This window comes from Geotrypetes seraphini, chromosome 3 (assembly GCF_902459505.1).
Source record: "Geotrypetes seraphini chromosome 3, aGeoSer1.1, whole genome shotgun sequence".
Classification (NCBI taxonomy): Eukaryota; Metazoa; Chordata; class Amphibia; order Gymnophiona; family Dermophiidae; genus Geotrypetes; species Geotrypetes seraphini.
Genome location: NC_047086.1, coordinates 311126168 through 311138803, shown reverse-complemented (window position 1 = coordinate 311138803; position 12636 = coordinate 311126168). Strand labels below are relative to the sequence as shown.

The 12636-nt window shown below is 41.4% G+C and overlaps 1 protein-coding gene across 2 annotated transcripts in view; it reads left to right on the top strand.

The window, feature by feature from the left end:
* The window catches only part of LOC117358112 (serine palmitoyltransferase 3-like), a 277511-nt gene extending 265785 nt beyond the window's left edge, over positions 1 to 11726 (top strand). The window contains exons 12-13 of one of the 2 annotated variants that reach the window (XR_004538942.1): positions 10372 to 10544; positions 11426 to 11726. Coding sequence is in view for 1 of the 2 variants with exons in the window: in XM_033939641.1 (XP_033795532.1) it covers positions 11426 to 11539 (114 nt within the window). In the remaining variant the exon portion in view is untranslated. The remainder of the gene's footprint in view (positions 1 to 10371; positions 10545 to 11425) is intronic. The other variant, XM_033939641.1, reaches the window with a different exon arrangement.
* Positions 11727 to 12636: the final 910 nt, after the last annotated feature.

Below are 12636 nucleotides of genomic sequence, written 5' to 3'. Positions count from 1 at the left end.
CTTGTGGTTTTGCATTTCTCTCTTCCTCTCTCCATTAGTCCAGCACCTCTCCTCTGCTTCCCTCCCCCTCTTTTTGGTTTGGTCTCTCTCTTTTCTTCACTTTACCCGAGGTCTGGCATCTCCCCTCCCCTCTCTTACCCCTTCCTCCTCCTCCCTCTGCACAGACCTGGTAGGCATCTCTCAATCTTCAACATATGAGTATAGCAAATGTGTTATACTGCCCCCCCCCCCCCCCGCAAAGGCCTGCTCCCCCCGTGAAGGCCTGCCTCCCTCCCCCCGCAAGCCTGCATGTTCCCCCAGCTTCCCCACTTTTACCTTAATCTAATACGGCAGCCTGCAGGATTACTAGTGCTATAGTGATCCCTGCAGCTGCCGTCGTCCTCAGTGGCACGTTTCCTCTGCCGCGATCCTGACCCTGACGTCAGAGGAGGGGTGGGATCATAGCAGACAGAACGTGCCGCAGAGGACGACAGGGAGCTGCAAGGATCACTACAGCACCAGCGATCCTGCAGGCTGCCGTATTAGCTTAAGGTAAAAGCGGGGAAGCTGGGGGAACATGCAGGCCTTTCCGACTGACCCTTCCCCCTCAAGCAGGACTGGCAGCAGATGGCCAGCAAGTGGCAGTGCTGCTGCTCTTCTTTTAGGAAGGCACGGGGGAAGGGTCGGTCATCGAGAGGCCGATTTTTTTTTTAATTGAATCGATTCAAATCGATTCACCTGATTCGAATCGGTGAATCGATTTGAATCGTGAATCACGCAGCACTAGTCCAAAGAAACAAGCCAGTTCCACATTGTCAAGCTTGTCTGAGGCAGAAATCTTCTCATAGCTCTGATAGAGCAGCGGTCTTCACTAATTTTTAACTAGGGTAATACAAATAATATACTATAAAACAATTAACATAAAAAGGACATAAAACAAGACACAAGACTGGACAAACAGGTAAAGAAGGTAAATAGGGAGAACTACAATATAATTTTAAGGAAAGGGAGGATACCAGGGAAAAACAAGAGGGTGGGGTAGTAACAAGTTAGTCCAATAAAGATAGACTAAGAAAAATTTAAAAATCCTTATAAGGACAGTTAAACTTGGAAAGCATCTTTGTTTCTCTTAACGGGTTCGGTACTGAGTTCCAAAGGGTGGGAGCGACTAGAGAAAAGATAGTATTTCTACTAGTATTTATATTGCTCAGGTATATATTATAGGTAAAAAGTAAGGAAAACAACAAAAGGTAATGGGAAAAAGTAAAAACCTTATATTAATCAAAGTAAAATAGATTTATAATGGAATTATTTCAAACGCCATTTTAAAGTAATAAGCGTTTAGTTGTGACTTAAAATTTTTAAATGATTTTTCAGCCCTTAAGTATAATGGAAGAGAATTCCACAAAGTAGGGGTCATTATCGAAAAGTTAGAGTAGCCTTGGGGGGAGGGGGTATAGAAAAATTGCACCCAATTGGGAGGAGGGAGGGGTAAGGAAGAAGGAAGGGAGAGGAGAGATTGATGCCAGACCATGGGGAAGGAGGAAGGGAAAGAAAGGAGAGGAGATGCCAGAACATGGAGGGAGGGGAAGGAGACATATGCCAGACTATAGTGTAGGGGGGTACAAAAACTAATTTTATTTTCTATTTTGCAATTACAATACATCAGATTTGAAAAGAGTATCCTGCCAGAGCTGGTGTTAGAAAGCGAGCATGAGCTAGGTCCTACTAGTGTTTGTTTTGTTTACACATGATGACACGGGGTTGGAGAGGGACGATGCCCCCCTCCCCATCCCTCGGTTTGGGAGGGGGAGGAAATGAAAAGGAGGCCAAATATACCTGCCAGCTAATTTTAAAGCTATTTTCAAATGGCAGATGAAATTTAATGTGGACAAATGCAAACTGATGCAAATTGGGAAGAATAATCCAAATCATAGTTACCAGTTGCTAGGTTCCACCTTGGGGGTTAGTACCCAAGAAAATGATCTGGGTGTCATTGTAGACCAGTGGTTCTCAACCCTGTCCTGGGGACCCCCCCAGCCAGTCAGGTTTTCAAGATATCCCTAATGAATATGCATGAGAGAGATTTGCATATAATAGAAGTGACAGGTATGCAAATCTCTCTCATGCATATTCATTAGGGATACTTTGAAAACCTGACTGGCTGGGAGATCCCCAGGACAGGATTGAGAACCACTGTTGTAGACAATTCGATGAAACCTTCCGCCCAATGTGTGGTGGCAGCCAAAAAAGCAAACAAGATGCTAGGAATTATTATAAAAAGGGATGGTTAACTAAACTAAGAATGTTATAATGCCTCTGTATTGTTCCATGGTACAACCATACCTGGAGTATTACATTCAATTCTGGTTGCCTTATCTCAAGAAAGATATAGTGGAACTAGAAAAGGTTCAAAAAGCAACCAAGATGATAAAGGGGATGGAACTCCTCGTATAAGGAAAGACTAAAAAGGTTGCTAGAAAGGAACCTAGAAAAGGTTCAAAGAGGAGCAACCAAGATGATAAAAGGGATGGAACTCCTCTCGTATGAGGAAAGACTGAAAAAGGCTGTTCAGCTTGGAAAAGATACGGCTGAGAGGAGATATGATTGGTCTACAAAATCCTGAGTGGTATATAACAGGTACAAAGACTAGGGGGGCACTCGATAATGTTGCAGGGAAATACTTTTCAAACCAGTAAGAAGAAATATTTTTTCATTCAGAGAATGTTGCCAGAGGTTGTGGTAAAAGCGGTTAACGTAGCTGGTTTTAAAAAAGGTTTGGACAATGTCCTGAAGGAAAGTCCATAGTCTGTTATTGAGACAGACAGGGGGGAATCCATTGCTTGCCCTGGATTGGTAGCATGGAATGTTGCCACTATTTGGGGTTTTGCCAGGTATTAATGATCTGGATTGGCCACTGTGAGGCGGACTACTGGGCTAGAGAGATCATTGGTCTGACCCTTAAAATTATTAATACTAGATGACAGTTGATCTTTTCAGTTACGGCCCCCCAAACTTGGAATTCACTCCCTAGCCATTTAAGGGAAGAACACAATATAGAAAAATTTAAAGGTAAACTGAAGAGTTTTCTCTTTAAAGATGCCTTTATAAACTAATCATTTAGTCTTTGAACTAATTTTATCTTTCTTTCTGCAATTTTATTGAAGTAATTTTTTTATCCTCCCTTTCCTTATGTATCCTCCTTACTTGTCTCTTTAACTTTTATACAAATTGTAATTCCTACCCATCTCCTCCCTTATGTTCCTAGTTTTGTCAAATTTGTCAATAGTTGTGTTAGTTTTAGTTTTCTATTTATTGTATTATCCCCCTTACTTTGTAATTTTATTAACATGTACATCGCTTAGAATTTAGATTAAGCGATTAATCAAATTATTATTAAACTTGAAACTATTCTTATGTTATCTTAGAAAACAAATCAAATAGTATTGAATCGAAGAGTCAATTCAATTGGCAAAAACGAATCAAAAAACTTTTTCCTGACTCAGACAGTTCTACTGCTGACCTGTATGTCAATGATATCTGCCCTAGCAGCCTGCCTTTAAACTTTTTATTTAGTAAATCTTCAAGGAAGTAGGCATTTTAAAGTAGAAACATAGAAACTTGATGGCAGATAAAAGCCAAATGGCCCATTCAGTCTTCCTATCCGCAGTAACCCATTATCACTTCCTCTCTGTAAGAGATCCCATGTGCCTATCCCACGCTTTTTGAATTCAGACAGTCTCTGTCTCCACCACCTCTTCCGCAAGACTGTTACATTTTCTACCACCCTTTCTATAAAAAAGTATTTCATTAGATTATTCCTGAGCCTATGCCTCTTAACTTCATCCTATGCCTTCTCATTCCAGAACTTCCTTTCAAATGAAAGAGACTCGGCTCATGCACATTATGCTACGTAGATATTTAAACGTCTCTTATCATATCTCCCCTTTCCTCCAATGTATACATATTGAGATCTTTAAGTCTGTCCCCTTACACCTTATGATGAAGGCCACGCATCATATTAGTAGCCTTCCTTTGGGCTGTTTTAGTCTTTGTTTCTTTTTCATGAAGAGGATGCTGATATAATTGTATATTTTTATCACATTATTTCTTTATTATATGTTACATTTAGACTCCTGAGGCAGGCCCTTACAGACCAAAACACAATATTGTCAAGTCCATTACAATAAAATAGACTGAACACCAATTGGTCACCTTTGTTGTTGTGTTTGCTGTTCACTGGTGTGAAGGCAGTTTCTCCTGTTTGTTTCCAAAACTCCAGAATTTTACACAATATTCTAAATGAGGTCTCACCAGAATCTTATACAGGGGCATCAATATCTTCTTTTTTCCTACTGGCCATATCTCTTCCTGTGCACACTAGTATCCTTGTAGCTTTCTCCGTCACCTTTTCAACCTGTTTGGCCGATCATCATATACAATCATACCCAAGTCCCGCTCTTCTGTCATGCATATAAGTTCTTTACCCCCTAAACTGTACCATTCCTTGGGTTTTTGAAGCCCAAATGCATGACCTTACATTTCTTAGCATTAAATTTTAGCTGCCAAATTTCAGATCATTCTTCAAGGTTCATGTTGTTCACATCATCCGGGATGTCTACCCTATTACAGATTTTGGTATCATCCACAAAGAGGCAAATCTTACCCGACAGCCCTTCAGCAATATCGCTTATTAAAAATGTTAAAAAGAACAGGCCCAAGAACAGTACTTGAGGCACACTACTGGTAACATACCTTTTCTCAGAGCGATCTCCTTTGACCAATACTCTCTGTCGTCCTCCATTCAACCTATTTCTGACCCATCCCATCACTTTGGGGCCCATCCTGAGGGCACTCAGTTTATTTATTAGATATGTTGAAGATTGTGTGGAACACTGTCAAAGATTTTGCTAAAATCAAAATACTCCACATCTAATGCACTCCCTCTATCCAATTCAGATTTGTCTGACAAGACCTACCTCTAGTGAATCCATGTTGCCTTAGGTCATGTAATTCACCAGATTCCAGAAACTTCACCATTCTCTGTTTTAAAAGTATTTCTATTAATTTGCTTACCACAGAAGTCAGACTTACTGGCCTGTAATTCCCTAGTTCTTCCTTCCTTCCACTTTTGTGTACAAGGACCACATCCACCCTTCTCTTGTCCTCCGGTACCACTCTTGACTCTAAGCATTGAAAAGGTCAGTCAGCGGAGCCACCAGAACTTCACTAAGTTCCTTCAACACCCTCAGATATACACCATCCAGCCCCATCGCTTTGTCTACCTTTAATTTAGCTAGCTCCTCACAAACACTGTCCTCTGAAAATCAATTAGAGCCTACCACTACTTCATTACTTTTCGTATTTGGCTACTGCAGTCCCATTCCCAGAGCTTCAGCCATGAACACAGAACAGTAATATTTGTTAAGCAATTCAGCCTTTTCTTTTTTTTTTTTCTTTATTTATCATTTTATTACATCCCATTTACAAAGATGTTAAAGGAAATATAAAAATTATAATCTTACTTAGTTAAAAAACTAAAAAACAAAAATAAACAATGAAAACAATCATCAAATACAGTCCACAATTAGAGGAGAAAAGACAAAATTAAATAAAGCCCCTCGGGAAAGGGGAACATATACCCAAGAAAATCACAAATTAGGAAATAGAGCGGTGTAAGATGTTATCCTATCCATTAATTAATACCGCATTAATAACCTGTTTCATTCGGACTGTTTAGAGATTCCTTTATCCTCCAGGAAAAAACCTAATTGGGCAGGTTCAAAGAAAATATATTTACTCCCTTGATAGGAGACAAAACATTTACAGGGAAATCTTAACTGGAACACTACCCCCAAATCAATCACCTTTGATCGATAAGTCAAAAATTATTTCCTCCTAGATTGTGTCCATTTAGAGACATCCGGAAATATATATACCCTTTCACCTAAATAGGTGACCTGTTTCAAATTAAAATACAATTTCAACAACATTTCTTTATCTTGTAGAAATACCAATGAGACTAATAATGTTGCCCGCCCCTGAGTTTCAATATCAGATTATTGCAAAATGGCAGAAACATCCAATTGTGTTTTTTCAGTTTCCACTGCTTTTTCCTTTTGCATTTGTTTTAAATAATAAATTTTTTTGTGTCGGGGGAAGAGTTGCTTCTGGAATATTTAATACAGTCAGCATGAAATTCTTAAACAGTTCTTGAGGCGGCATAAACTTAGCAACCAGGAAATTAAGGATTCAGATTTTTTTGTTGGTTTTCTAAGTTTTCAATCTTCCTCAAGATCATCATTTTATCTGTCATTTGTTTAGTAAGCAAATTCTTAGTCTCAGTTGTTACTTTCTCTAAATTTTTAAGATCCACTTGATGTTGTTGAATAGAAGTCTCTAAGGAACTTATCCTAGTGGTAGAATTCAAGGTAATAGAAACAAAGTTAGTGCATACCAAATGTAGATTCTCTATTGCAGTCCAGATAGAATCCAGTGTTACTGTCTGTGGTCTCACCAACGGCTTGAGGGAGGAGATAGCAGTCAGGTTTTTTGTAGTTTCTGCCCCAAGAGAAAGACTCTGGGCTCCTACAACCTCACTACCGCTCGCTGCCAAAGGCTCCACACTCCCTGAACGCTGCACCTCCGACACCGGGGTCAGCGTAGTTGTAACTACTTCCGGGTTTATCGCAGCAAACGAACATGCCTCTCTCCATGCACCGGGGGAGCTCTCCTGCATGTTCTGCTCCGCCGACGTTTCCCCAGGTTTGGGAGGGGTATGCGGTCCTCACGGGCTCAGCGAGAGAGACATTTCGCTGTCCAGGCTGTGAGCTTCCCGGCTCGCAGCAGCAGAATCACCCAAAGTGGAAGGTTGGACTGTAAAAGCAGTAATTACAGTCTGCCTCGGCGTCGAGGATCCTGAGGTAGGTGGAGGGACACCCCTCTGTTTCCCCCTTCTCTTTGGCATGGAAACAAGTTACTTCAAAAAAAAGATTTTTAGAGGAAAAATACACCTTTGAGATGGGAGTGATCCTCTCAGCGTCCTGCTCCAGAAGCCATCTTGTCTCTCTCAGCAATTCAGCCTTTTTTTAATCAACTTTTACATATTTCTCTTCTTCACTTTTGAGTCTCACAATGGCACTTTTGCACTTCTTCCTATCACTGATATATCTAAATAATATTTTTCTCCCCGTCTTACCGAATTAGCTATTTTTTCTTCCATTTGCATCTTTGCTTTCCTGTCTACTCGACCAGCCTCTCTCAACTTTTCCAAATATTTTTGCCTGTCTTCCTCTTTTTGCAATCTTTTGTAGTTTATGAAAGCTAACCTCTTATTCCTTACCTTCTCAGCTACAACTTTTGAGAACCAAAGCAGCCTTCTTTTCCTTTTATTTTTACTTACTTGCCTCACAAAAAGGTCTGTCACTCTTACAATAACTCCTTTCAGTTTTGCCCACTGCATTTCTACTTCCAGATGTTCCCATCCAGACAATTCCTTGACGTAATCCCCCATCTGAACAAAGTTCATTTTTTTAAAGTGTAGAACCTTTACTTTTCAATGAGCCCTCTCTACACCCATCTCAATATTAAACTGTACGATGTAGTGATTACTGGATGCCAGATGATCACCCAATGCATTCTCTTCATTTATTTTGAAGCAATTTTTTCTCCCATGAGCTTTGGTAGAGAGTCAAAGATAACAGAAAAAAAGTCAGCATGATGATGAGGCCTTCCACAGAGGATTTCGAGGGCTGCCATTGGCCTCAGGCCTTGCATTGAAGAGCACTGGACTAGAGGTTCTCTGTGAGCAGCTCCTAACATCCAGCTATTACAGCATATTGGAAAATTGGGGAGTTCCTTAAAAGTTAATTTTAGAGATTTCTGAGGTTAGGGACAGGGTTCCCCACCTCCAAAAAACCCTTCCCTGAATTTTTTGTGTTATTTTTTTACCTCCATGGGCCGTTTTAAGCACTAAAATCACTAGCGCTATGGCCATCTTGAATTTCCCAATTTTAAATCTTCTATCTGCCTCAAAACCCCTTGTGTTTGATTAAAAAGGGCATAGAAGAGCTCCTCAGGTAGAGATCCGCATGAGCGGACTGCTGGGCAGGGCCACCGTGTGAACAGACTGCTGGGCACAATGGACCACTGGTCTGAACCATCAACAGCAAATCTTATGTTCTTATGATTCATGTCATATTTGCGATGGATGCAAGTCCGAGGTGGGTCATTGTTCCACTTGTGGTGTAGCTTGTGAGAGGAGTGGTGCAAAATTGGGTTTTACCCCTTCTCATGCCTCTGGGGGAATTAGAGCTCATACAGAATGTTTCTTGGGCCAGAAATTTCAGCTGGAGCTGGAAACTGGAAAGTTTATGTCCTCGGCAAAACGTAACCACGTGCCCTGCTGACAAACCCAGAAGACATCATAGGAGGTCCTGCCAGGTCCCTCCGGGCAACCTGGGCAGTGCTTTGCTTCCAAATTCATACATATGATGTATGAAGCTCTTTCAAGCTACAGAAGCCGGCCTGGCCCCTTGGAGAGTCTCAGCGAGAGTGGCACCTGGGCTTCTCCCTACAAAGGGCATGAGGTCTCCTAGTCAAAACCATACTCAAGTGTTGGGAACCCAGGCAGCACAGAATTTGGACGAAGATGATTCAGAGTCCATGCCTCTGCTTTCTCAGTCAGGGTCCTCCATGCTTGGAGATTCAGCATCTCAGCTTGATGAGCTAGACCATAATCAGATGGCAGCCCTGGTCCTTGGAGAGAACCTGACGGTGTGCAGGCTGTTCAAGCTGTCTGCTCTGCAGGGAATCATTACAGGATCCCTCCAGGCATTAAAACTGGAGTCACCCCAGACCTCTGCTAAGCAATGTTCACTCATGAGCAGCACTAAGGCACAGATGACGTCTTTTCCCTCGCTTCCAGACATTACTAGAATGCTAACTGAATACTGGGAAATCTCTGAAGGGCTCCTGAGGATAGCCAAGTCTATGCCAATGGATGCTGAGTTCCAGCAGCTATTTAATACACTAAAGGTGGATTCCCTAGTGGCGCATGTTACTAAACTTATCTCCCTTCCCAGTGAAGGTGGAATAGTTCTGAAGGACTCCCAGGACCGCAATCAGGACTTTGTTGTTAAGAGACAATTTGAGTCCATGGCGCTAGGCCTAAAAGTGACAGCAGTGGTGTCATTTGTCATCCGTGCATGCCATTCAAAGCTCAGCTGGACGGGAGACTCGGACCCAGAAGACAGCATTGACCACCAGTTTCCTCTGGCATGGGTTTATTACATAGTGGATGCGCTGTATGACCTTTTTAGGGTCTTCAGTGAGGTCTCAGCATACACTATCTCTGCCTGCAGAATGCTCTGTATCAGGCAATGGGCAAGAGATTCAGCTTCTAAGGCAACACTGAGCAAACTCCCCTTGCTCTTTGGCAAGGATCTTGACAATCTGATGGCTAGTGTGATGGATCGTAAGCCAAAGTCTTTACCTGACAGCAGACCACAGGCCCCACAAGGATCCAGTTGGGGAAATTTTTGTGGCTCCAAGCATTTTTGATAGTACTTGGGAGTGTTGGCTTCCCAGAGAATATTCCAAGGCCCGAGACAGAAATTTAGGAGCACCAGGCACCCCAGGCCTCGGGATCTCACTTCACTGCAGCCTCCAAAAAGCAGCATGATGGGGACGGTATCAAAGGTGACCATTTCAAGATGGATTCGTCTGGCAGTTTCTTCGGCTTATATCGGGAGCAGAAAACAGTCTCCCATGGGAGTAAAGGCATATTCTATCAGAAGGGTGTCATTTTCCTAGGCTAGTGCTGTCTCGCCTGAAGAAATCTATAGGGCAGACATGATCTCACCTCCACACCAGTTTTACAGGGTGGATGTAGCAGCCAGAAGAGATGCAGAGTTTGGTTCTGTGATGTTGGCAGCAGGCTTATATGTCCCTTCCTAAGCATCTGTAGGAATATTTTGGTAAGTCCCGCTGGTCAAGACTGATATTCCTGTTGCACTAGAATGGAAGATTAGGTTCTTACCTTTGCTAATCTTCTTTCTTGTAAACAGGAATATCAGTCTTGATGCCTACCCTGTCAGTTTGTTAGCCTGCTTTCTGTCTCAAACATGTCTGGAGGGTCAGACATCTTGATTACTTCCACTGGCCCATAAGGTCAGGGAGTAAAAGAAATTTTATTACAGTAATGTAAAAAATTTTTAAAAATTGGCGATTGAGTATCTTTCGAATTGTTGATGCAGGTTGCACACAAATTTCATTTCATCTCGTTATGCATTGCTAAATGTTTTAATTAATGCTGCTTTTGTTGAGCAGAACATACTTGTGTTGTCTTGGGGAAAATTCTCACATCTTCTCTCTTTTCTGTACCTACTCTAGGGCTGACTAACTGCTTTAATACAGACTGAGGAAATCCAGCACAGCCCAGAATGAAAGGAGGAGAAGCAGAAGAATATGTAAATTAGGCTCTCTACAGACTTTGCTGTAAAAGAGGTTAAATACCCACTGGTCAAGATTGATATTCCTGTTTACAAGAAAGAAAATTAGCAAAGGTAAGAATCTAATCTTCTATTACTTAGAAAATTATGTAAAAAAGACTATTAAGTTGACAATTAAGACCATTCAAAAGCTAAAGATTTGTGTGGTAGCTTTTTGTAAAGTAATGTAGCTGCCACTGATGAAAATAGGTTGCCTGTGGTGTCTGCTTTTGTGTAGGATGTTGAGAACTCTGTCCATGTCAGACAAGGATGCACTAAGGAGGTATCTTTCTGTCACAGAAGCCAACCATGCAGAGTGGTCACTGGTATTCTAAGCTTGATTAAAACACAGGGCATCAATTCCCAACAAATGTTTGTTTGAAGCCTTTCTTTATTTGAAAACAAATTATTTTAAATTCACCTAACCCTCACTTATAGTTTTTACCTTCAAAAAAGGTTATGAGGTATACAAGGAGTAAGCTGATTTTAAATTAAATTCTGTGGTAACAATGGCAAGAAAGAAGCAGTCATAAAAGAAATGGAAAAATAGTAATTAGCTGTAGTATGATAAGACCAACGTGTGTGTGAGAGGAATTATATTCTTCTGGTACTCATGTAGCATTTTCAGCTTTCATCTCCATTAAGAACTTCACTGTAGAACCAGTGTGTTTGTTTTTTCCTAATATATACTTTTGCATTATACATTGTGAACCAGATAGTATACTGCTGAAATACTATTAAGGATATCATATACACATCACTATCCAGTAATTGCACAGCTAGAACCTCTCTCTATTTAATCTAACTTCTAATAATAGTAAGGCTCTCTAGGTCAACAATCCATTGTTTTGCTTAAATTATTTAGTTACTTTTTGCAACAGCTTATTTGCTTCAGGCATCAAAATAATACTTAGCAGCCTATTAATCTGATCTGACATAGTGCAATGATGTTTCAGGTCCTGAATGCTGTCGCTGAACTGGGAGATTCTATCCAGCTGAAACACTCTAGGCATAGGAAGTCCTCTCGTCCTGAACTCTACGATGAAACCAGCTATGAACTAGAAGACTGAGAGCTTCGACTCAGGCTGCAATGAGAAGGAATTTGGAAGAAAAACTAAAAATAATAGGAATGCATTTGTTTTGTGGGGACCAAATCAGTCTAATTGAAATGTCATGGTGTGGTACAATGTACTGGCCAATTTTGAATAATCTGCATTTCTGTGGGGCATGGAATAAATAAACTGAATGCCAAGGATAGATGAAAATCTGCCATAAGTGACCCATGATATAGAAATGGGAAGAATATGGTTGGACCTTATAGTCATAGAGCCCTGTTTTGGATGGGGGCCCTATGTGGTCTCATTATCAGAATATTTTACAAAAGGGACTGCTGAATGTGAAGCCTTTTGTTAATTACATTTCTAGTGCAATAAGAACATTAGTCTTGACCAATGGGTTTTAGCCCTCCATGCCTGTGAAGTGTGTAGAGAGCCTCATTTACATATTCTGCTCTGCCTCCCCTCACTCTGGGCTGTGCTGGATTTCCTCAGTCTTTCTCTCTACATGCGAAGTTGTAGGAGCTTGTCTTATCTGCTCAGGTTTATTTTCTTTCTTTTTTTTAATTATTTATTTATCAGTTTTTATCAATATCTTATCAAGTATCCACTTGTTCAGGTTTATTTTCTAAGTATTGTTTAGGGGTTGTTTTTTTTGTCCGATCTGATCATGAGGCTTTTCGTGCTGCAGAGGGTCTCGGTTCCCCCGAGACATCTATATCCATGAGAAGAAATAGACTCTCAGGTTAGAGGTCTCTAGCCCTCAGGCACCTGCTTTGCTGGATTCCTTTATGGCCAACCTGCTTCAACAGTTCAGAGGCTCAGAGACTGTTCCTTTGGGAGCAAGCTTGCCCCAGGTCTCATCTGCAGTGAGTTTGAGTGCTGCTTGGTTCCCATGGCGGTTTTGATCCTGGCTCAGTGCTGGCTGCCTTCCTCCCCCCCCCCACAACAATGCGCGGACTTCGGTGAGGGTCTGAGAGTCTAATCCCATGATGGGTCTGGATGGCAGTCTGAAGAAACAAGCCATTTGGACATTTCTAGGCTTGTCTGAGACAGACGTCTTCATACCTCTTTCTAGAGGTTCAGAGAATAGCAGCTCCTAGCATAAGCAT